Source organism: Crocodylus siamensis, chromosome 4 (assembly GCF_052110815.1).
Source record: "Crocodylus siamensis isolate JL-2025a chromosome 4, ASM5211081v1, whole genome shotgun sequence".
NCBI lineage: Eukaryota > Metazoa > Chordata > Crocodylia > Crocodylidae > Crocodylus > Crocodylus siamensis.
In genome coordinates this window covers 111,233,667-111,258,792 of record NC_143398.1, presented here as the reverse complement: position 1 = coordinate 111,258,792, position 25,126 = coordinate 111,233,667, and the positions used below count along the sequence as shown (strand labels likewise).

At 43.2% G+C, this 25,126-nt stretch overlaps 1 protein-coding gene across 3 annotated transcripts in view; it reads right to left on the bottom strand.

The window, feature by feature from the left end:
• DENND5B (DENN domain containing 5B) overlaps positions 1–25,126 on the bottom strand; it is a 200,546-nt gene that overhangs the window by 12,765 nt on the left and 162,655 nt on the right. For all 3 annotated transcript variants that reach the window (XM_090043350.1, XM_090043348.1, XM_090043349.1), the window contains 6 exons: positions 23,970–24,122; positions 23,090–23,168; positions 19,353–19,434; positions 9,892–10,020; positions 5,461–5,582; positions 2,052–2,197 (listed from right to left, as the gene is read on the bottom strand). In XM_090043350.1, the coding sequence (XP_089899476.1) occupies positions 2,052–2,197; positions 5,461–5,582; positions 9,892–10,020; positions 19,353–19,434; positions 23,090–23,168; positions 23,970–24,122 (711 nt within the window). The remainder of the gene's footprint in view (positions 1–2,051; positions 2,198–5,460; positions 5,583–9,891; positions 10,021–19,352; positions 19,435–23,089; positions 23,169–23,969; positions 24,123–25,126) is intronic.

The following is a 25,126-nucleotide window of genomic DNA, read 5'->3' as shown; positions in this document are numbered from 1 at the left end:
ATGTTGCCTAGTTAGGTACCTAATTAAAATGCTCTAGCATTGCTTCAGTGTCACGTGTATAAGCCCCTCAGGTTTAAAAAATAGCTGCTGGGGCACTTTTACTAAAGCTCATTGACTAAACTTTAGTTAAGGCATCCCTTGGCCATTTTGAAATATGTGGGGACTTAAAACATGTGACGCTGTGGTGTTTTAATTAGAGAGGGTCTCCAGGAACCCTAAAATTAAAATGTCCCCATTCCCCACCCCGGGCACATGTATAGGTGTGTTTAGTTCACATTATTCAAATCCTACACAGAAGAGGGCAGCACTTTCTACAGCATTTATTAAACAACCTTCACAAAATCCCCGTGAAGTGAAGAGGCATAATCATTCCCATTTTCCAGATGACAAGCTGAGGCACAAAGAAATTAGGGTCAAAGGAACCCACTAACTTTGGTTGCCCAATCTGAGACCACTAGAAACTGATTTTTCAATGTGTGTTTTGCATGATATGGTGCTGAATATGTCCCAAGTCAAGACTCCCACTGATGTAAACTGCAGCTGAGTATATAGTACTCAGAACTTTGCAAATCAAACTGTAGGGAACCCAGGAAATGAGGAACACACAATCACCTGTGATTAGGTTTAACTGACTTAATTAGTATTACACGATCTCTATGGCCAAGCCAGGGATAGAATCAATTTTTCCAGAACAACACTCAACTGCCTCAATCAGGAGACTGTTCTCTCCCTTCCTGTAACCCTTGCCTCATTCACACCACATACCTCCCTAGGGATTAGTCTCCCTCACTACACAACCCAGATGCCTTTACAGAATACGTCTATGCTGTCCACTGAGTAATAAAGGATGTGGTCATTTAATTAAAGAGTATTCTAATGGATATGCACAGAAGAGACAAAAAGAGGTTCTCAGAAAACCTAAGTTAAGGTTGTAAATGTTGGGCATATATCCTTCACCTTCAGAAACATTATTTTAACGTAGCTGTTGTGTGCAATTTAATACTTGTATAGAAGGAATGACCACCAGCCCAAGTGAAGACTAGATGACCTTGTGCTAAGTGATGGGCAACACCGAAGGGCTGGTCCCTGTACTACAGATATTACTAGCAAAGGTCCCATTCCTGCAAACATCTATACAGGTAGGTGTCATTATGCACAGAAGAGCGAAACATCCCTAAATTCAGTGAGAACATCTAGAGGAGGATGTGGTTACAGGATCTGTGCCTTCAATGGCTGCTTGCAGAAGTGAAAAAATACCCTTAAAAACCCCCCCAGCACTTTACTTTAAACTTGGTGCACTCCTGTGCCGATCCCAGCACATGCCCAGAAGAGGCATCACATTAGTGGGACCTGGTTTATTTAACATCTGTACAGATCAGGCACTTTAGTGAAGTTTTTTGGGTGCTTTTATCTAATAGCTGATTGAATCAGTTTAGAAAAAAGCGCTAAAAAGTGCTATTGAAGTGCCTGATCTATACAGAAGCTGCAGAGTCAGGCTGAACTAACATGGTATTTTTGGTAAAATGCAGTCCCCCCCTCCCACAAACACACACACACACATCTGTCAGCAGCTTTAGACACTTCCCCTGTCGTAAAACATTTGAGAGACTAAATGCATTTACTGATACAGAGAAACATGCACTAAGACTTGCAAAGAAAGGGGTCTTCTTCAGAAGGGTTGTGAGTGACACGGGAGATAGGCAAGTAGACTTGGTGAGGGAGATCATTCTATATAAACAGGAAGGCACAGAAACAGAGCAATAAACAAGACCAAAAGACTGAAGATATCATCTTCAACAAAACAAAGAAGAAAAAAAGAGAGATTTACAGTGACGTGGAATTGTACAGAAGTGTGAAGTCTAGATCTAGTATGGTGGGTAAGGCAGCAATACGGTTATGCTTTTTATTTTCAATGTTCAGTGATTTTTGGTATTGGGGAAAGTGTTGATAATGCTGCTGTATAAACAATTATAAAGAGTTTACCAAAATAAAGTGTTTCTTCAGAGGGATTTCTCTTAATACATGATTGAAAATGAACAAGGTATACTCACCTCAAATGTCATTTCTAAGTGGTTTTTGGGAATTTGCATTATTCCAGTATCTCCTAGTTCTCCCGAAACACAAATCCATGGATTTGATGTGGTTATTGCATTGCTTAGCTTTTTGATGGGGATGATCACTGACCTGTATGGAATCACTAATGTGACAAAAAAAGAAATTAAATCAAATCTTAGTTGACAATTTAATAAATGTGGTTTACAGAATAAGCCGTATGCATCTTACTGGTAGTTTCTACTCTTGTTTAAGGTCCCAGTGGCATTAAACGTTAAAAAATATTTTTAAATACTTCCAACGGAGCAAGACAAAAGCTAAAAACAGTGCACTGACTATGGAAATAGATGCTCTCATCACACAGGAAAGATTAAGCACAACAGTATTCCAATTCCAGATAGGCGCAACCTACCTATAAAAACAGAAAAGGAATAATTGTGAGGGGAAAAAAGACAGCAGGCAGTACAGCTATTGGGTAGTTTCAAGATAGACTAATAGCAATTGGTGCCTATAAAAATGGCTTCAAATACCAGTATCTTACATCTCTGGCATTGAGAACAAGATACTACCTGAGTACTGCATACTGAGAAGTGACCAAGGACATTTGGTCCTTCAAATGTGAACAGTGTCCAGATAAGCTCTTTTCTTGTAACAATTGGAGATAAGAATATCTCCCAAATTAAAATATGCTAATGTTAATGTTTGCCAGTTTGTACATATCAAAAATGATGGGAAAGTCAGCACATCAGAGACTACAGGAACAGACACCTGTAACAATACCCTGAAATAGTTCTTCCAAAATCTGAAGTCAGAAACTGAGAAAGGAAAGAACTTCCCTACATCTACGTAATCAAGTGTTTGTCATTTGCCCAGATAGCCACTAGATGGTGATCGTGCACCATAACAAAAACTAAAAGAATATTTACACCACATACAAACAGTTCAGAACAATTGAGAAGTGATAAGCTTCATGCCATCCCTATAATCAAAATGAGAACATAATTTTAAGTACATATTATAGCCCTATATGTCAAAGTACCAAACAAACAATCAACTTCGGGCTACCTGGCTAAGGACACGACAGAGTTAATATTCAGCGTGCAATACTGAATCATAGTTTCATAGTTGGTAGGGTCAGAGGGGACCTGAGCAGATAATCAATTCTGACCCCCTGCCACGGGCTGGAAAGAATGCTGGGGTCAAACAACCCTGGCTAGGTGATTTTCTAGCTTCCTTTTGAAGACCCCCAGGGTAGGAACGAGCATCCGGTGGACGTTATTTAACCAGCACCACTTTAAATCTATGGGAATCTATCCATTGCTGAATAAGAAAACAGAGCTGGTTTCCCATCTCATCTTGAACTGAACCAAATAGAATTTTGGTCCTTGTAGTACAAGACTTGTTCTCATTATGTTTCACAGGCCTGCTTTTTCCCTTGGTTTGAGAAGTCACCATCTTTACTTCTGGAATAACCACCACAATACTGAACACAAAAATACCACAGCTGAATGCTTTTGTTTCACAGGAGCAAGCTGCTTAGAAGTATTCCCCCCCAGAAAACAAAGTAATAGCAAGGAAAAACCCATGTCTCTGTGCACATTTAGATGCTGTGCTTTTTTGTTAAATGATGACTCATTTTTTTAATTAAGACTTAAGAAGAGAAAAGCTGAAAGGGTTAGCTCATATTTTGAAGGTTAGGCAAAACTCATCTTATTTTATCTCTTAAATAAGTAGACCCATGAAAACGAAAAAGATTGCCAAGGTTAACCCCAACACATCAATGCTAGTGCTTCATATCGTTGGAGATAAAAACCAAAAAAAACAAAATAGGATTATGTCTAGGTTCTGACCTAATTTATGCCTCAATTTATAGGAGAGTAGGAAAGAGAGAGTTCTTTCATTCATGTCAGGAGGGATGGAAGATGAGGAAGCAGGTACACTGACTACATATGCAATACTTCATCTGTCAAAAGGTTTTGCTGACAGGTCCTAAGGAGTCCCAACTGTTTCCCAAGCAATTGACAGACATGAAAAAACACAAAACAGAACAGCGCTTTACTGGAAGAAGCAGCACATCAGTTTAACCCAGTTCCCCAGTCCTGTATGGACCTGGCACTTCAGTAGGGCTTTTTGCACTTTTACCTAAATCTGATTCAATCAGCTATTAGATAAAAATACCAAAAGCCCCACTGAAGTTCATGATCTATACAGACGTTGGGCAAGCTGGGTCAAACTAACACAATGCCTCTTCTGGGCACGCACTGTGCTTGGCATAGGGGAGTACTGAGCTGAAAGTAAAGCGCTGGGTTTTTTTGCTTGTTTGTTTTTCCATATCTGTGGCCATGATGTATATGTAATAGAAAAAATGTGGAAATACTAGTATTACAGAGCAGAGTTCCCAACCACTGGGCCACAGTGGGTTGGATGTGGGGTCATGGCACGAGCCACCTGCTAGAAGCCCTGTCTGTCCACCTGGGTTAGCTGCTTCTGAGGTCACAGCTGAGCTTCCAGGGTTAAAGCCAGGCAGCGAGGAAGCCCTGGGAGGGAAGCAGCCGGCTGTGTGTGCCCCGTCCCACTTCTGCCAGGCCATGGTAAAAAAAAAGGTTGGGAACCACTGTTACAGAGGACTAGGAAGGGAAGAGGAATGGAGAACTATATAATCCTGAGACAGAAAACTTGTACTAGAATGGTCAAGGATCAGAACATTCTTTGAACACTGCTCTCCTCTGGTATCTGATTCTCTTATCCCAAGCATTCTCATCTATCCCTGCATTTTGTGAGGGACAAAAGCAGCAGCTAGACCTACTGATCTCAGTAGGTGACTGGGTTCTTATCAGGCAGCCTGCAGCTATATTGACCATCAGGCAAGATAGTGTCCTGGGAATACTCCTCTCTCACCATAGGGACTAGAAGGGGTCTCTCTGGGCCAATCACTGACTTCAGTCCCCTGTAGTTCATTTACCAGACTATCATTTACCAAAAGAATCCTCAAAGAAAATTGCCACTTTAAACCCTCACCCACAATGACTCGGAACAATATCTGCAACGCCACAAGTACCGTATGACATTCTCCAGGTATAAACCAGGGAAACAAGGGCACTGTCAATGCCAGCCAGTGCAATGTCTACACGTGTGCTGTTGTGCATGAAAAAATCTCTGCAGCAGGGTAGTACTTGTATGTTACAAGACTACTTTGCTGCAAAGTTTATTAGGTTTTGTGCGCCCAGGCACCAAGATGTTTACTGTGCAGTTGACATTTCATGTAGATGCCCCCAGTGTGACCCTAACCAGAAGAGCAAGACCCTCTAGCCAGGGACCTCTGAGTTTCTAGTACTGGCAGGAGAAATATTTCCATGAAAACATTTAGCTTTTTAATTACAGAAAAAAAAGTTTTGTTCTCCAACTCACTGATTGTGGTGAATACACTTGTGAAGCAGAAGTAATCCACAGCATTGAGTGAAAGGAGGTGATACAGGAACTGTTCTCGTTCTTCTTCACAGCGCAGGAAAGCATAACGCTTGTAAAGTTTCCTAAAAGAAATGGAGATATTGCTGCTCTTGAAAATAACGCCTTCTAACAAACAGTTAAAATCGCAAATCCCAGAACATGAAATTAAGGGCTAACTTGCGGAGAAGGATAATGGGCCAGATTTTCAGTTGCACAAATTGGCAAAACTCCACTGAAATGACACCAATTTATGACTAGTAAATTTATGACTAGACTAAGTGTGACTAGTACCACAAGAGCTTTCCCTTCTGCACTGGCCGAGTGATCTCATGCATGTTAAGTCTGACACAGGAACATTTGCAAATGCATTCGGGAAATCCATCTGCAGTCAGGAGATGCCAAATGGGTATGATGGGCCTTGGCCTTTGTTCAGCATATAACTAGGAAACAAACTACCTCAGGTATTTGGCAGCTGTCTACCATGAGCTCACCATGAAGTACCTGATTTACCCTGCTTTTGAGGTGCATTTTGCAGACCCGTGTTGAGCCCTGTGCAGCCATAATGTGGCTATCATTATCCAAGTTAGCCAGCATAAAGCATAAAGCTATGTTGGGTATGTCCATATTATAATGTTGCACACTCGTAACTTTAAGACTGCCAGCATTGGTGAACTGGAACTAATGGCTGCCTATACACGTGCCGGTTTGCGTTCCAATTAGAACATGTCAGAGCACACTTGATTAATCGAGTCTCCTTCATTCTCTAATCAGAACGCTCCAGTGTGGCCTCACCACCATGTGTATAAGCAGGCAATTATTTTGGGCAGAGGGCCGCTTATTGAGCTTTGGCAAGCCATCAAGGGTTGCATAACAGCCAGCCGGGGCAGATAAAAATTAGTTTTCTAAATTTTTTAGGGGCCCTGAGGGCCGTGTGGAATGGTCTGACGAGCCTCATCTGGCCCACAGACCGCATTTTGCCCACCCCTGGTATAAGCCCCTGTGCATTTAAAAATGGCCGCTGGGGTGCTTTATCTAAACCTAGGCTTAGTTAAAGTGCTTGCAAGACATTTTTAAACTCATGGGGGCTTACTACACATTATGGTGAGGCATTTTAATTAGAGCGGCTGCCTGGGAACCTCTCTAATTAAAGTCTCCGCTCACCCCAAGCATGTGTATAGGCAGCCAATGTTACTGGAAGAGCACAGCCACCCCACCCAAACCCCTCATCGTTCAGGGTCTCCCCAAACCCCTCCTTTCTGGAGTGCAGTGTATCTAGGCTAGAGACAGACATTACACATAAACCAGTTTAAATGATCAGAAACTGGTTTAAACCTGGCACAGAACAGATGTTCAGTGCATATAAACCAGTTTGAAAATGGCTGAAACCGGTTTGAGATAAACCTGGTTGAATGGAATATCAGACTTAACTGATTTGGCTCAAACCGGTTTATGTAATGTCCGTCTCAGACCCCTTGCTGGTTTTAGATAAACCAGGCTCCTCCAGCATCCTGGCACACTCCCTGGGCTGGGTGAGACTCTCTGCTTCACGGCAGGGCTGGCCCCTCCCTTCTGCTCCCTGGCTGCAGCTCCAGCAGAGACTGTAGGCACAGCAGGGTCTGCCTGGCTTCCCTCTGCCCTACCCCTCCTTGCTGCTGAAGCAGGGATCCACACCCCCATCTCCCACAGCATATACCCCAGCCCCATGGACCCTAGGCATGTGGCATGCTAGCAAATGCTGAGAGGTATCTGTATGTGCACATCTCCAATTTCACTGGAATAGGCAGACAGTACAGTGACTGCTTAGGGTTTTTCGGAGCTAATCAACAAGTCAGCTGATAAGCTGTTTAAAAAGAGTTTGAATTAAATGAGAGTAGCTATTGTTTTGCTGATGGGGTGATAAACACTGTTATGAGCTCCCTTGTTTGCTTGCTTGTTTGTCAGTTTGCTACAGACAGTATAAAGAAGCAAGGGGGGAGACTGAAAAGCTCCATATCATCAACAGATGCATGCACTGCACATCCCCCCTTGCCTCAGAGTGCTAGTAGGGGGCTGGTAACACTCCTGCCCCTTGAACAGCCAGTGGGGAAAAGCTGAGGTTGGGGCAGACAGACCTCCCTAATCAGAAGTTCTGCAGGGGCTTGGCCACGCCCTCCACCCCCTCAGCTCAGCACTCTGGAAGGAAAGGGAGGGCTGATTTAGCGCCGCCCCACCCCCACCCTCCCCAGCTTCTAGCCTGAGCCACTGCAGGCATGTGCCTGAATTTCCTCAGTCCAGAGAGAATGTCTGTCCAGTTACAAACCAGTTCAACCTAGCCAGGTCAGACTCCAAAGAGTGAATCAATTCACGCTCAGGCTTTTTGAATGTCTGTCCCTAGCCCTAGTGTCCAAAGCCTCTTCTCAGTCCAAACTCTGACTGAAGAGCCCAATTAGAAAACATCATGTAGTGCTGCCTGGCTGACACTTTAGACTTTTCATTTTTGAGGTGTCTGGTACAGCAGACAGAATCAATAGAATCTCAATGAAGAATGCTCAAAAGTAGCCTGACTCAGCCCAAAATACTGTGAAAGCTGAGGGTACAGACACATCTAACACTTAGTTTAAATGCAGTTTAAACCTGAAGTAGACTGACATACAAGCCCATCAAACTGGTTTAATGCTGCCTGGAATGGTTCAAAAGTGAAAAATCAAGTACTTTTTTGAATCAGTTCATTGTGAACTGGGTAAATGTTACTGGTGGACACAAAGGGCATCTTTACATGTGCTCTGGGGAGTAGTATGTGTGTGTGTGTGAGCAGGTTGGGGGGTATTTTAATTACAGTGGCTGCAAGACCTGCTCTAATAAAAGTGCCCACCTTATCTCATGTATTCAGTATCCTGTGCTTCAAATGGTGGCAGGGGCATTTTAACTAAAGCTTGTTTGATGGCCTTTAGTTAAAGTGTCTCTGCTGCCATTTTGAAGCATGGGAACACTGAATATATGAGATGTGGAGGTTGCTGAAGCATGCTAATTAGCATGCACCAGCAGACTTGATTGAGTCTGCTCCAACACGGTCCAATTAGAATTAGACTTGATTAATTGAGTCTGCTCTGATGCACTGTAATTATAGCATGCTGGAGCAGCATCCCTGCATGTCTACAGTCATGCAAGTGGTCTGTGACAAGGGTCTGGTCAGTTGTCCAGACATCCTGCATTGCTCCTTACCCCGCCACAACCCTGCTGTAACTGGCTACCCTGGTACACAACCAAAACTCTAGTGTGTCTTCATACATGGTGGAGGTGGGGCACTTGAATTACAGCAGCTCCTAAGAGATGCTCTAATTGAAGTGCCACAAAGTCTTATGTATTCAGCATCCCGCACTTCAAAATGGTGGCAGGAGTGCTTTAGTTAAGCACCATTTTGAAGCATGGGGATGCTGAGTGCATGCTCCAGTAGACTCAAAGAACTGAGTCTGCTCCAACATGATCTAATTAGAATGCACTGCAGCAGGCATCAGGCATGTGTATAGGTGCCCCTAGTGCCCACTTTACCTGGAATATTAGGGCACTGTACACATAGACACCTCTAACCTGTGACAGCTGTGAATCGGTTCCCAATCCACTGACTTCTGGGAACAGTTCAATTGTTACATATATCCACACCCTAAAACACTATATCCCTGCTAGGCTCTAGCCGGTCCCTAAACTGGATGTAAAGGCAAAACGCTCTTCAGAAATTTCAGGGTAGAAACAGATGCTCTTTCATTGCCTTTGTACAATGTTTATGGCAGCACAAAGGCCAAGCAAACAGATATCCATAACCCTTGTTGCACCAGAAATGCCCCAAATTTGTGGCTGTGTAAATGGTGGAATCATTTAGTGCTATTTAGCAGTTGAGATCTGCAGCCCAGGGCAGATGCTCCAGGGGCATGAGAGGACTGATCCTCCACACCTGAGGAATTCCCACATAGACTTGGGCCTATCAAGGCCTGGGAAGCCCCTTCTCAGCTTTTCCCACTTATTGAAACATTTCACCAGGATCTTCAAGGCATGTCTCAGTAAGCAGGGAAAGTTAAGGCTTCTGTACTTAATGGGTTGTGCCCTGGAGATCCTGCGGTGTGTCTTGCTTAACAGAAAAGGCTGGGTAGGGCTTGAGGGGCAAAATTCTGTGCAGGAATTCCCAGAGAACAGAAGACCAGGCTCCTCAAGCCCCAGAAGAACACATAGCACATATCGGTGCAAAATCAACAGGCAGGACAACAAATGATGCATTTTGCCCAATAAAGCAGGTCAGCTGTGCTGGGATATCATGGTGCAGCTGATCTGCTTTGTTTGGTGATATCTATGTCTAGATCGCAGGGCACTCTTACAGAACACATCCGAACACAGGGAAAATAGAACAACAATTACTCTTACTTAGCAAGTGGCTGGTTAGAAAGCAGCTGCTTAAGATGCTGGGACAAAAGCTTCTTTTCGAGTGACAATCTTATCCAGGCTCGAGCTCGACCTACATCAGTCTTTATTTCACTCATGTTCTGAATATGCCTGGAACGAGGGGAAAAAAAGTTGCAAAATCCTTCATACTTAAAATGACTGAGCCCAATACAAGGTAACAATTACATCTGAAAATATCTCCTGAAACTGAACTGGTTGTGAGATATGCAAAAACATTCTGCCCCCTAAAATTAGAGACTTCTTGCCAGAACCAAGTAAAAACAGCTTCCATGATTTCTAGTAAATATGAAATAACTGTTTCAAAATGGTTTCTTTAAAAGCTGCTGCAGACATGAGTCCTAACCCTGACATACTACACCCCCCCCCAGATTTAAAATATATATTATGGAGTCTACAGTAGAGTCTTACAAAATAATTGAGAAAAATTGTGGATTGGCTGTTTACATTGACCAGAGGTAGAATGGCAGCACTTTGCTTTAAATAAGTCAGTGTAAAGGATAGTAAACATGTTGCAGAGGTTCCTCAAATTGATGTATTCTGAAAACAAGTCTAAATATATACAATGTTTAAATTGTCAGTGTCACAAACTTCCCCCATATGTTATCACTGATGAAGATAACAATGGGCTATTTAAGAAAAAAAAAAAAGTTTAATCCAGAGGAGGAATGATTTGACATATTCCAAAAACACTTTACACCTACCCCAATCTTGTCTATGCTACTACATAGATTACCTGAGTAGTTAACCATGTCAGGAGACTGTTATAACAACAGTCAGTGTAGCAAAACCATTTAACAGTGCAGAAGGTAATCTCAAATGAAAGATTTTTTTTGCTATTTTCTAGTTGGTCTAATAAATGGTATCACCTCTGAACCAAGTTTTAGAGTTCCGTATTTCTAGTTTTCTATCAAAGGCAGACATTTATTCTAATACCCCTTTATACCTCCAAAGAGATGTTAAAGGCCTTACAAAACTGGTCACCTAACCTAGAATGCTTTCTCTCCGTAGAAAGCAGAACTAGTTTGAAGGGCTCCTGTAAAATAAATCTTCCCAAGTTCCCAACTGGAAAGACTGTCAAGGCTGCAAGTTCTGCAACACAAACAGCTTAAAAAAACTACTAGGGCACAATAAGATTACTTTAAACCTTGCAGGCATTTCTGAGGATGGGGAGCAGGGGAATGAATAATGACTGTAAGTGTGGGAAGATAGGGCTGCAAACTTAATTTTTACTCAGTGTGCCTGTTCAGTTAACAGGCAATTCACAGCATTTCACCCTTTTGTATTAGGCTCTGAGCTTCAGCAGCTGGGACTGAAGTGATCTGTGTTAACACCTACTTTTCTAAACTCACACACTGGTCTTCAAAGCCCAACAAAACATGAGGAAATTTGACAATGTTTGCTCCATAAAACCATTCAATGAACTCATATGGTGATGGCCGTTTATGCTGACTAGGATCATGGATTACTTTCATTGTGCTTCCTGTCTAGCAGGTGTGTCCACTAGTGTAACCAGTCCAACTACTACCACTTGGACTGTAACCTCATCAAGGAAAAAGCTGTTTTGTAGATTGTTTAGCACGAAGTAGCTTTTTGAATACTTAGCTCCTGCAGTATAAATGGTAATGCTATGCTGGTATTTGCTAAATGTGATAGGTTTTAAAAGAAGCTTTCCTCACAGGTCATAAAATGGCATATGGACAGGTCTCAGACAAACTGAGTTGGGGGTACTAAATCTTGATAAATTATATGAAAACCCCATAATCTGAAGGTCACTATTACCACATCCACAGCTTCCCACTTAAGGAGTAACTCAGACTAGTTAAATCACTGCAAAAAGCCTTGCAAGGCATTCATTGAAGCAACCCTTTTTCCTTGGTTCAGATACTGACAGCTAGTTGTTACGACTTCCAACACAGACAATTGGGCAGAAGTCCTTGAGAAACAGGATGCACAGATTACTCACCCACATCATGTTGAGATGCTCTCTGCAGACACTTAGTCTTTTGAGATAAGAAGATCAAAGCACCGAATTGCTTTTTTTCCCTCCTACAGTGCTCAGCTTAAATTACATCTAATAGGAAGCACTAAGTTGAGCATATTCTTTTCCCAAGAGTAAATTCAAATACAGATGGTCCCAAATCTTAATTTATGCACCCTTTGAACATCATAGCTGCCTGGTTCTAGTACAAAGACAAATCTTTGCTCGCTCAGTGATTTGCATAAATTGCATACCTGAAAAATATTAAGCTTACCTAAACTATAAGAAGCAGCAATAATGAATAACACGGTTAGCAAAGGCAAACTTATAAGTAAAATTTATCATGGACTCTGCTATCAATATAGTATTGCCAACTCTCATGATTTTTGGTATTATTCTTAAAGTCTATGCTTCAGGAATGTGAAAAACTTAGTTCTTTCTTTCTTTCATTTATATATATGGACAGGGAGATATATATATATATGTGGCAGTTCCTCAGGTGTGCAGGATAAGGTCTCTCATTCCCCTGGAGCACCTGCCCTGGGCTGCTGGCCTCTTCATGCTATAAAGCAAACAGATCTCTACCGCTAAATAGCAACACAAATGAATAATATATATAAATGAAAGAAAGAAAGAACTAAGTTTTTCACATTCCTGAAGTGTAGACTTTCATAACAATGCCAAAAATCATGAGTTTGCAACACTGAATTTATTTATTTTGCAGTTGTGGGTATCAAAATAACTCTTGCAGCTTATTTAATCACTACTAAAAGTGGGGTGTGTGGCCATAACTGCATCACACAAAACCTGTCACAGCACCAAACAGAAGTTTGGCCAGCCAGAAGTTGGAAGTGGATGCAAATCCTTCCAGTAATATTTAAGAAATATGTATTTTTCCTCCTTAACTGTGCCCAAGTGCTTCCACTAGAAAAGCACAATAAAAGTAGTACTGCCTATATCCCTTTTCCCAAATAATACAGATTCCCTTTGTGCTAGATGCCATCACATGCTTTCCCATCATATGCTTAGATAGTTCTCTACATATGTGACAATATATGGACAATATACGGACAACATTAGCTCTTTCCTGGCTGCAGCAGGCTTTATGGCCTGCAGTTGACCCCCTTAGCTCTGTCTTGCTACATCTGTACAAGATGTCAGGTTTGAAAGGAATTATTAAACGGGAAATAGCACCCACCACTTGGGAGTGAGTGGAAAGAGTGCAGGCTGGCACTGGCTATCTGACATGAGGAGTGGGGCGGAGGCCAGAAGCTAACTGAAGACTGCAGCCTGTTGGGAGCTTGCCTGTGGGAGGATAGGCCTGGCAGAGACCGTTAATCTGATTTATTACCAGGAACCTGCTGGTGGGAGTTAAAGGAAGCCACACAAGGAGGATCTGCCTGAAAGGAAGGGGGCTGAAAGTTCAGCCCCGCTTGAAAATATTTTTTTGGCTTGTGTTTATTCTGGATGAAGACTTGGGGACACGAGGAGACATTGGATTCTCTCAGTGGTGGGGCTGGAGTCTGAGGCCACAGTCAGATGTGGCTTGGGCTGAGGATTCAGCTGGGGAAGCTAAAGCAGGACAGTCACAAAGCCACAATTTGGGAAAAGCCTGCAGAGAGGACACTCCCCACACAAAGGGCAGAGTTTTTTTCCCCTTAAAGGAAGAAACAAATGTGAACTTTTGGACAGGACTTGCCTTTCTGACCTCCAAGATACAATTTTGGTTTGCAAGGCAGGCAAGGGGCACTATATTATCCACGTGCAATAACCACCATTGCAGTTACAGAACTGGCAAAGCTGATTCATTTTAAATTGTTCATGTGATCATATAACTGCCATCACAACCAGACAATATTTAGAGTAATGCTTAATATATTACCCCTTAGAACACTTATAACCCCTCAATATGTTCATGGGCAATTAAAACAATTATCCATTCTTTAAAATGCAGCATAAACCTTAGTCTGTTTTTAAGTAATTAATCAAATCTTCACAACATTCCCTCAGAGCGGGAACAAAGCATGCCGTTGGGTTATGTATGCTAAATTCAATTTACCATCCACCCTTTGGTGTTTGATAGAGCCAGTCTTGTTGTATATACAGAGCTGAAGATGGCACTTTGCTTTTGACATTTTTTTTCCCTATGCAGTGGGAGGGATCTTATAATTCAAGCAGAATTGCAAGACCAATGTCTTCTTTTATTAATCAGCTCTGAAACTACTTAGGAACCAAAACACATACAAGCAGCCATAGGCGACTCTTAAGCAGGATCCAGGGGGCATTTGCCTCCCCTGACAGGGCCATTCCTGCTGCTGACACTGCTGGCGGCTTCTGTGGGTGCTCACCAGCTCTGTTCCCACCACAAACGCTGCCGGCAGCTTCTGCAGGTGCTCACCAGCCCGTCCCTGCTGCCGGCTTTTGCGGGTGCTTGCTAGCCCCCGTCCCTGCTGCAGATGCTGCCACTGGCTTCTGTGGGTGCTCGCCAGTCCTGTCCTCGCCAGCTTCCATGGGTGCCCCCATAGACTTAGGAAGCACCAGTCACCCATGCATGCAGCACTAACTATGCTGTCTCCTTTTACCTGGGATCAACTCTCTTGCCTTGTGTAGTGGGTAAGCTTCTACTCCAAATCTCTTTCTTTAGCTCTCCCTGCAACTGTTCCCTTCCATGTTTGCCAGCCTCACAAAAGTAAAGAACCATTGATATCATCACTTAACTGAGAGAGAGAGAAATTAACATGACGTGTTGACACAAAAGTCAAGCAAACTCTTGACTCCAGTACTATGCACATCTACCTCCAGTTCTCATTGCAATTTCACCTGTCACTTTCTAGCCATGTGGCCTGTCAGGTTTCCAGCGTTCTCTAACCAGGGATTTTTTGTTATTTTGCTGATGAAGCGCCATATCACTACACTCTATAAATAAATATTCCAAGCCACCTAATTTGACTATAGTGAAACAAGTTAATTATCTACTGTCAGTAATCTGAAATATGTTAATTGGATTAATTGACATTGGAATGTATTAGTAATAACCACATGGCAAAATAAATAATAAATAAATGCCATACTGGGTCCATCTAGCCAAGTATCGTGTTGCTGAAAGTGGCAGGGTGGATGCTATAGAGCAGGGGTTCCCAATGTTTATGTGCCCATAGGCACATTCCAATTTAAAAGAAAAAGCAGCAGGAGCCCATATGAATATTAAAGTATTTAGATCAATCCAATCAATCCCGTGTGGACATCTGAATAAACCTTGGAGGGGCACCATGGCGCCTGTGGGTACCATGTCGGGAACTACAGATATAGAGGGACAGCATTGACCAAGATATCGCTAAAGGAGTGGTTCCCAACCTTGGGCTGTGACCCAGATGAGAGTTGTGGGGGCAATGCCAGCAGTGCCACACACAAAAGACGAGTAGTGGCACGTGCTGGGAGCTCCCCCATCCCTGGACCACTGCCCCGTCGCACTCTGCTCCCAGAAGCAGGCTGTGGCTAAAAAGGTTGGGAACCACTACTCTAGAGTGATCTATCCCCTATTCTATCCTTCCATGGCATCCACCATTTATTACTTTAGAGATGCCAGAGGAAACATCTCCAACCATTCTGTTCAAAAGCCATTAGCAGATCTATGATCAATGAATTCATCTACTCTCTTTTTGAACCTGGCTGCACTATCTGCCTCTCCCACCTTCTGTGGCAAGGAATTCCACAGGTTAACTAAATCATGTCATTGTAACCAATTTTTTGCCAGATAATTATGTTAAGTTAGTCTTTCTATTACATCTACGTTATAGTTAGCTACTTTTTCTACTACATTTACTAAAGACAGCTTCATGCTTACAGAACTGCATAGGTCAGTTGGGAGGAAGATTGACTGCAGATAGGAAAGACCTTGGTTTAATCCCAAGTGCAGGTGGTGGGATTTCCACCTCCGGAGCTTCCTTGAGACTTGCTTATCTGCCTATTAAATGAGTACAAGGAGGTACCCAGGTGTAAAGGTGGCTGAAATGTGATGCCGACCACATTACCATCACCTCCTGCTGAGGTTAAAGGAAAAAGCATAGCCTGATCTAATTACTTTTATTGTACTTTAAAGAAACCTTAGTGGGGCACGGGAATGAACCATCCCCATCTGCCATACTTATTTAGGAAGACCAGGTTGGCTTAGCAGGGAACTCCTCAGTGAGCTGAAACACAAAAACAAAACTTATATGAAGTAGAAACTTGGATAAACAACTAGGGAGAAGTATAAGAGCATTGCTCGGGCATGCAGGGATGAAGGCAGGAAGGCCAAAGTGCAAGTGGAGTTACATAGAGCAAGGGAGGTGAAGGATAAAAAGAAGGGTTTCTACAAGCATGTCAGCAACAAGAGAAAAATCAGGAAAAGTGTGGGTCCCCTAGTGAATGGGGGAGACAACCTAGTGACAAATATTATGGAAAAAGCTGAAGTATGAAATGCTTGTTTTACCTCAGTCTTCACAGACAAGGTAAGCTCCAAGAGTACTGCACCTGGCAGCACAGTTTGGGGAGGAGATGAGCAACCAACAGTGGCGAAAGAACAGGTTAGAGACTATTTAGAAAAGCTGGACATGTACAAGTCTATGGGGCTAGACAGGATAAATCTGAGGTTGATGAAGAAGTTTGCTGATGTGACTCCAGAGCCACTGGCCATTATCTCTGAGAAATCATGGTGATTGGAAGACATCCCAGATGACTGGAAAAGGGCAAATATTGTCCCTGTCTTTAAGAAAGGGAAGAAGGAGGATCCAGGGAACTACAGACCAGTCAGCCTCACCTCAGAAGAAGGCTAACAGCATACTGGGTTGCATTAGTAGGATTACTGCCGGCAGATTGAGGGAAATGATTCTATTTCCTTCTCCAGGTAAGGCCACACCTGGAGTACTGTGTCTGGTTTTGGGTCCCCTGCTACAGAAAGGACGTGGACAAACTGGAAAGTCCAGCAGAGGGCAACGAAAATAGTTTGAGGGCTGGGGAATATGATTTATGAGGAGAGGCTAGAGAAATGGGCTTATTTAATCTGAAGAGAAGACTACAGGGGGATTTAATTGTAGCATTCAACTACCTGAAGGGTGGCTGTGAGGAGGATGGAGCTGAACTGTTCTCAATGATAGCAGATGATAGAACACGGAGCAATTAGGCCTGTGCGAAGCCACTAGTATTCACTTTGGATTTGGCCAATTTGGGGGAGAGTGATTGGATCTGGTGATTCAAATCACTGTCCTGAACTGATCTGGCCGAATCTGATTCAGAGATTCGGCTGCTGCCTAATCTCCAAATCACCCAGGCCCATCCCCCACCCACTCTCCCAGCCCTGGCAATTGCTGCCCCACTGCCCCAGCTCCTGGCACTTTGAAACCGCCCCTCCCTACCCCCCCCCCCCCCGATTCCCTGGGTGCTGCTGGGTGGGGGAGGGGGGGTGATCCCCACTGCCCCACGCTGCATGGAGTGCTCTGCACAAATCCCTTGCCTCCGCCCTCCCCCAGCCCCACCATGGCTGCCCCACCCGCCCCAGCTCTGGCCCTTTAAGAACCACCCCCTGCCCGGCCTCACCAGTTCCTGCCTGGTGGGGGGAAATCCCCACTGTCCCCTGCTGCATGGGGGGCTCTTCCAAGAGCCCCTCAAAGCCCTGGGGCTGCTGCAGGAACTGGTGAGTCCAGAGAGCTTGGGGGGGGGGCGGGGTTTCTCTTAAAGGGCCAGAGCTGGGGCAGACAGAGCAGCCAGGGGGTGGGGAGGGCTGGAGGAGCAGGGGTCAGGGAGGCCGGGGGCTTGTGTAGAGCCCCCCATGCAGCGTGGGGCAGTGAGGATCCCCCCTCCGCCAGGCAGCACCCAGTGAGTAGGGGCTTTTTTAAAAAGTGTTGGGAGCTGGGGCCAGGTCGGGCAGCCATGGGGGGGTGGGGCTGGGAGAGCAGGCAGGGGATGGGGCCCCATGGTCCCCTCCCCACTCCTTCAGCCCCTACTCCCCTTTAGGAGTGCCCTTAATCACATCTTTTCTGACCTTTTTCTTCATATTCTTTTCTCATATTGGAAATTCTTTCCAATGTCAGCTGAAGTATCAGGAGGTTGGCTTGAACTGGCAGCAAGTTAAAAAAGGCCTGACTGCTCGAGTGAGGATAACTCCAAGAGGAACTGCCTACTACTGTCAGATCAACCTCCAACTCTTTTTATCCCTGTGGATGTTTAGAGCATAGCTCAGTAAAACATAACTGCACAAATGAGACTGGGGCCAGATTGCAGTCCTGCCTAGAAACACTGTGCCATACATGTGTAGCAATAGGCTCAACCATACCATCTCCTTTTGCAGCATATAACAAAATCAGGAAATATTTGGCTTTCAAATACAGCAAACAAAACCAAAGCCAGTCCCAGTTTAGTGTCATCTGGGTATCTTCATGACGCTTCTACTTTGGTTTAATGAAAAACCTTAAGTTTCCCTCCTTTTCTCCGACAATGCCCAAGTAAATCTGGTACTTGTGACAGCACTGGAATTTTTGACAGCAGCCAATGCTTTTCAATCCTCACCAAGACTGCCTCCTTTTGTTTTCAGGCTCTGGCTGTCTTTAGAGTTATATTGGGCTTTGTGATGTTCAGTGTTACTTTTTCAGTAGCCTTACACTAAATTGCAAGTTCTGTACCCCATTACTGGTGTTCAGAGTTTCCCAATTGCTGAATTATTAGCCATAATTTAAAATCCCCCATGTTAAAACACAGCAGTTAAAATATTAACTTAAGATTAATAATGTCAATGTTAGTATGTTTCAGCTGTTTAATTATGTAATAGGACATTCATCTGATAACTTATGCTACGTTTAAAAAACATCTATAAAACAGCATCTACTTCAGTATTTTTTGTCCTAATTTAATGATAAATGCACATCTTAGGAATACTCAGAGAACTCATTAAATTTCAATTTCTTGGTATCATTTTCAAGGGCCTGTTTCCATTGGAATGACAACATGTGATAAAATGGCCATTTATAATAAATGAATGAGCACAGGTCAACCCTTACTGGGAGATTTTTACCTCTGTCTGCACTCTCATTTTAACGATTTTCCTTAGCTAACCTATATTTTCCTCTTTCAAAACATACAAATGGAAGGTGCCAGGTAATCAGGCAGCTCTGCTTAGATTTTAAAGAATCTTTGCTACTAAAAGTAGAATATAGGCAATAAAAATTAGAAATCCCCAACTCACAATGCACAAGCCTCATTCCATGGCTTTTTAGTTGAAGTAAATCAAACGAGCATTGGAAATAAAAAGGTTTTATGAGATATAGAGATCATAAGAAATAGCACTACATGAATTTGAATATATACTTATTTCATAGTATAAGGATGAATTCAAAGCAAGTGAAGAATATTTTCCCAATATTTATTACTTATTAATGCAATAATCCATACTTTTGGGAGTCAAATACAGTACCTCATGTCCTGGATAAGTGAGACTCTCAATGTTGGCAATGTAATTCCTGTGTCAGACTTCCTTCTTTCTGGTCCCAGGGCAACTGTGGAGTGGAAAAACGAATGAAATTAAAACAGAATTACAATACTTGGATTTAGTGATTTCATCTGTCAGGGGCCAGGGGAGTAGGCCAGACAAATTTCTTCCAGATGGCCCCTGAACGGACCTGGCTGCTAGCAACCTAACTATCCTAAGCTGGTCCCAGTTGCCTCCATTGATTGTGGATTTTTGCTTATAAATAGCAGCGTGGGAAGTGCCCAGGATGTTACTCAACAGGACAGATGTCTCCATGTAGCCTGGGGCTTCTGACTCCTTGTTCTTACCTGTTTTCCAGTTCCTGGTTCCTATTTGTTTCCAGTTTCCTGGGTCCTGCTTACTGAACTTCTACTTCCTGGCTTCATCCTTGTTCTTGATTTCTGCCAGCTGGTTCCTGCCAGCTGAGTACTTGTTCCAGACTGCAGCCCAGACCCATTTGCTCCTGACTCCAGTCTAGACCCATGCCTTCTGATAGCTAGTGATTGCCCATGTCTCAGTCCCATATAGCTATAGCTGCCTGCTCCAAACCTCCCTGGCTAGTGACACGAATCTGGGTCCCTGTGTCCTGTTCCTGACACCACCCATATGCCCCCCCTCACTCTGGGCTTGTGGTTCTCCCCAAGATCACCACCTACATCCCAGCCCCTTACAGACTTTGGCTTCCTGACCCACCTGCCCCTGATCCCAAGACTACTTGGGATCCTGGGTTCCCTCACCTTGCCTGTTCCTGATCACCTGGGTTGAGACCCTTGGATGGTCAAGTCCTAACTACCTAAGAGCTAGTCTTCCCCTGGCATCTACATGCAACTGTAGAAGACATTCTAAACCAGGGGTGGGCAATTATTTCAGGAGGAGGGTCATTTACTGAATTCTGGCAAGCTGTTGAGGGCTGCATTTCCCTCTCTGTCACAGGGAAGCAGGAACAGCCCCATGGTCCCAGGCCAGAAGCCTCTGCTAGGCAGAGGTTTCTGGTTGCGGGGGCAGGGCTGGGCAGGCCTTGCTGCTGGGTCCTGCCACCAGTTTCCTCTGAGCCCTACTGCCCCTGGGTCCTGTCATCTTTGACAGGCAGCCAGGAGCAAATAAATATTAATTTTCAAAAATTTTTAGGGGCCCCGTGGGCTGGATAGAATGACCTGGCGGGTTGGATCTGGCCCTTGGGCCGTATTTTGCCCACTCCTATCCTAAACTGACAATACTGACAAGTGCAAGGTGCTGCACCTGGGGAGGAAGAACCAGCAGCATATCTACAGGCTGGGGAACTCCATTCTTGTCAGCACAGAGGCAGAAAAGGATCTTGGAGTCATAATTGATTCCAAGATGAACATGGGCCACCAATGTGAGGATGCGGTCAGTAGGGCCAACCACACCTTGTCATGCATCCACAGATGCATCACAAGCAGGTCCAAGGAGGTGATCCTCCCCATTTATGTGACAGTGGTCAGGCCGCAGTTGGAGTACTGTGTCCAGTTCTGGGCGCTGCACTTCAGGAGGGATGCGGACAGCATTGAGAGGGTCCAAAGGAGGGCCACTTGCATGACCAGGGGACAGCAGGGCAGACCCTACGAGGAGAGGCTGTGGGATCTGAACCTGTTCAGCCTTCACAAGAGAAGGCTGAGAGGGGATCTGGTGGCCATCTATAAACTTACCAATGGGGACCAGCAAGGAATGGGAGAGACCGTGTTCCCCTGAGCACTACCAGGAGTAACTAGGAATAACAGCCATAAGTTGACTGAGAGTAGGTTCAGGCTGGACATCAGGAAGCACTACTTCAGAGTCAGGGCAGCTAGGATCTTGAACCAACTTCCAAGGGAAGTGGTGCTTGCTCCTACCCTGGGGGTCTTCAAAAGGAGGCTAGATAATCACCTTGCTGGGGTCATTTGACCCCAGCATTCTTTCCTGCCATGCCAGGAGGTTAGACTTGATGATCTGCTCAGGTCCTTTCCAACCCTACCAACTATGAAACTATGAAACCACTGATAACTGCTACAGCTGCAAGCATATTTAGGGATGTTGCTCTGCAAAGTGTTTTCCAATTTGTTTCCATGTTATCTAAGTTACTTTTTCTTTCATTAAACCAAGGACAAACATGGAGATTTAAGATGAATCATCTAATGCCTCCTCTTTCGCATATAAAATATATGCGTGTTAATCTGTTCCAGAATGACTTAGTTGATAAAATTCTTGACAGTAAACTTGTACAACTGGAGGTGCTTTATTAATTTAAGAGGAATTAAGACTAGCATATTAGACGCTAAGAATATTGAGGATTTCTGAAGTTTGGTATTGTAAGACTAATTTGCAAGACTTGCTTTGCATTCTGGAATTTGTGCCTGCCAGTCAGATGGCTTGGTGGCTGCCCATTACTCATAGATACTAAAAAGCTTTAGCAAGTAAGAGACAAATTTAACCATAGCTACAGCCTTAGAGCTAATCCTGAAAGATGCGTTCCTTCAAATCTGACTTGCAGCATATGAGCAAGATCTCTGAAAGGTGATAATGAAAAAGATGTGACTCCTTTCCCAAAGGTTAGTGAGCTGCCAGGACAAAGGGAAGAACCATATGCTCATGTAGAAATATTAACATCCCTCTTACTGTAAAGTATTTTATGAAGTGCATTGGTTCTGTCCTAAAGGGAAACCTGGATCCTAGTTACATATCCTCAGATACTTATATCTGATAGGTTTGTGTGTATAATGCTCTATTTTCTGGTAAATTCTCTTTAAAAAATGATTAGGAAATGTATCCTATACCAGGTCAAAGCTCAGACACCTGATATGCAATTGGCCAGTAAGTTCCATTACAGTCTAGAACAGCAAAGTTTGTCCTCTGGGCACAGGTAGGACAATTTTCATAATTTATTACCTGGGTTAATAAGCAGGTTATGGATGAGACAGAAACATCTGCTTTTGTAATGCTGTTTCAAGAAAAAAAGATTTTAAAAGATGTGCTTGTTTGTGTTCTGATTAGAACACGTCCGTGCAGGCTCAATTAACCTAGTTCTAATTAGAATGCTCCAGCACTGCCTCATGGTCATGTGTATTAAGCCCCCCTTTCCCCACCCCCACATATTTTAAAATGGCTATGGGGGTGCTTTATTTAAACCTCATCAAATGAGGTTTAGATAGTGTCAGTGAGCTGTTTTAATTAGAATGGCTGTCTGAGAACTGCTCTAATTAAAATGCTCCCCCTGTAAAGCACACGTATAGGCAGCCTTAAATATCTTATAGAAAATCTACAGTAATACAGTAATTTTAATGGGTATTTAAGGAATGTGACAAGACAGACTTGAAAAATATTAGCGTCTCAAGTTGACTCATGTTTTCAATCACTTTACGAACGTTACCACCAACTAACAGAAGCTTATACTTCATTTCATACCTTATTCGTTGTTTAGTTTGAGTTAAAATGGAACTAAGGGAAGCATAGCTGATGATTTTCCTGAAGGTGAGAGTTAGTATGGCAAGACATGTGGAAAATACTATATTTGGCTCAGAGGTCAAGTAAATTTCAGAAAGATCTCAAAATTAAGTGTGACAACAATTATCAATTATACATTGATAATAGAAAACTAACACAAAGTGCTTTTGGTCTCAGTCCTACCAAAATTAACCTCACTCAGTGGTGCAAGATACCATATAGACAGTGAACTCCTGAACACTCACTTGGCGACTCTGCATTATGTTCTTGCTTCTCTTCCCTTTCTTGGTATTGAAGCAAATGGGACCACAAAGCAGATTTCCCCTAGAAAAAGAGCACTTAGTAAAGTTTAAAGAGCAGGAAGGAGGTTGTCAAAAGAAAAATGGTGATGGTTTTATAGATCACAGTATGTTGATTTAATAGATCAAGAAGATCAGTGTGAAGGCTGTTTTTCAAGTCCTTTGCTCCTAGATTAAGGGCACCAGTACACAAGCAGCAAGGCTCATAATTACAGCATGGTAATTACTATACTCCAACAGACTCCAATGTCTTGTGCATCAGCATCCCCATGCTTAAAATGGCAGTGGGGGTGCTTTAACTAAATCTTGTCAAATCAGTTTTAGTTAAAGTGACTTTGCTGCTATTTTTAAGCGCAGGGACACTGATACACGAGATACTCCGGGTGCTTTAATTACAGTGGCTATCAGAGCTGCTCTAATTAAAGCACCCCGGTTTCCTGCCTGCTCCTGGAGCACGTGTATAAATGCCCCAGGAGACCAGGGAATAGGAAAGGACAATCCCAATTTAACACTCTCCAACAAATCATGTAGCCTTGCCTGGCTCCATTATTCCTTTCCTCCATGTTCTTACCCCAGCCTTCTACTCCTGAGGTTAAAGCTAAAAGTATTATTTTATGACATTATAATTACAATTGGTGGAAAGATGCTCTTCAAAGTCTCAAAAAAAATCTTAGGAGTTGACTAGCTTACTCAAAGCGTTTAGATAAACTCAGGCCTACTTAGAGAACCATGTGTTATTTATATGGCTGAGGGATGGATTACAATACATACTTTTATTATGTACTAAATGCCACAATCTATAAAGTGACTTCTTAAAGTTATCAACCTGTTTGACTTGTAGTCCATGGCTCCAGATTCTTTCCAGCAGGTCACAAAGACTTGCAATCAATGTGTTTTCCTCCAGACCCGTTATGTTGGCCTCTCCATGTCCAAGCTCTACTGCTTCGTGGCCCATCTTCTCTACCAACATACGTTTCGTCTAAAAGACAAAATGTACAGAGAATGTCATCCAACAGACTCGGAAATTTGCCAGATTAGCCAGTTTCTAAGAGTACATTTTCTGGACTAAAGTCATACAGTGTGTCCTGAATTCTGATTAGTGTTTCTACTTCCAAATAAAAAAAAAAGAATTAAAGGGAAAGTGTCCAAATAAAGTTTACCATAAGGAATTTTAAACTCCATACACTATGACTCATGCAAATACATGTAGATGTTAAACTGTTCATATACAGAGGGCTTTTCTAATAATCCCAAGAAGAAAGTTCTACTTCAGTAGCCTACACAACAACTGCATAACCTGAACAGTTTCTCTTGGACTGATGGAGTCTCCCAATACTTGTTAGAGTGCAAATCACATTTTAATGGAAATTACATGGACACTTTTCCTCCAATTTGTGATCAAGCAAATTACACCTTTAAACATAAGAAATGCCATGCTGGGTCAGACCACAGGTTCACCAAGCTCAGTACCCCATCTCTCTTTCAATGGCAGTGTGGGGATGCTAACAGAAAGAATATTAATGCAGGGCCTATTCAGACTGCTCTGTCTCATCCCTCTTCTCCTCTAGCTTTGCAGGGTTCAGAGGCCTAGGAATTTTTAATTTGACTAGCTGTTTCTTTCCCATTTAATTTCTGCAACCAAACAACTGCATATGTGGAAACATAAATACTGAAGACAGTAATCTTTTTGTTCTTTTTCACACAGTTTAGCACCTGGAAATTACAAGATTGAAGAGCTTCTATTTAGTACTCCTTTTGCTATTACAGGGTATGTCTACACATGCTATTAGCAAGCAGCAATAAATTCTGCTGCATATTGTGTTGGATTTTATTGCTTCAGGGCATACCATCAGAACATGAACCCCAGACCACAGCACACTGAGCCAGGTCGGAGCAGCCCCAGCTAGCCAGGTCGGAGTAGCCCCATCCTAGAGGATCCAGGATGTCAGCCTGTGAGCCTGGGGCTGCTCCAACCTGGCTCAA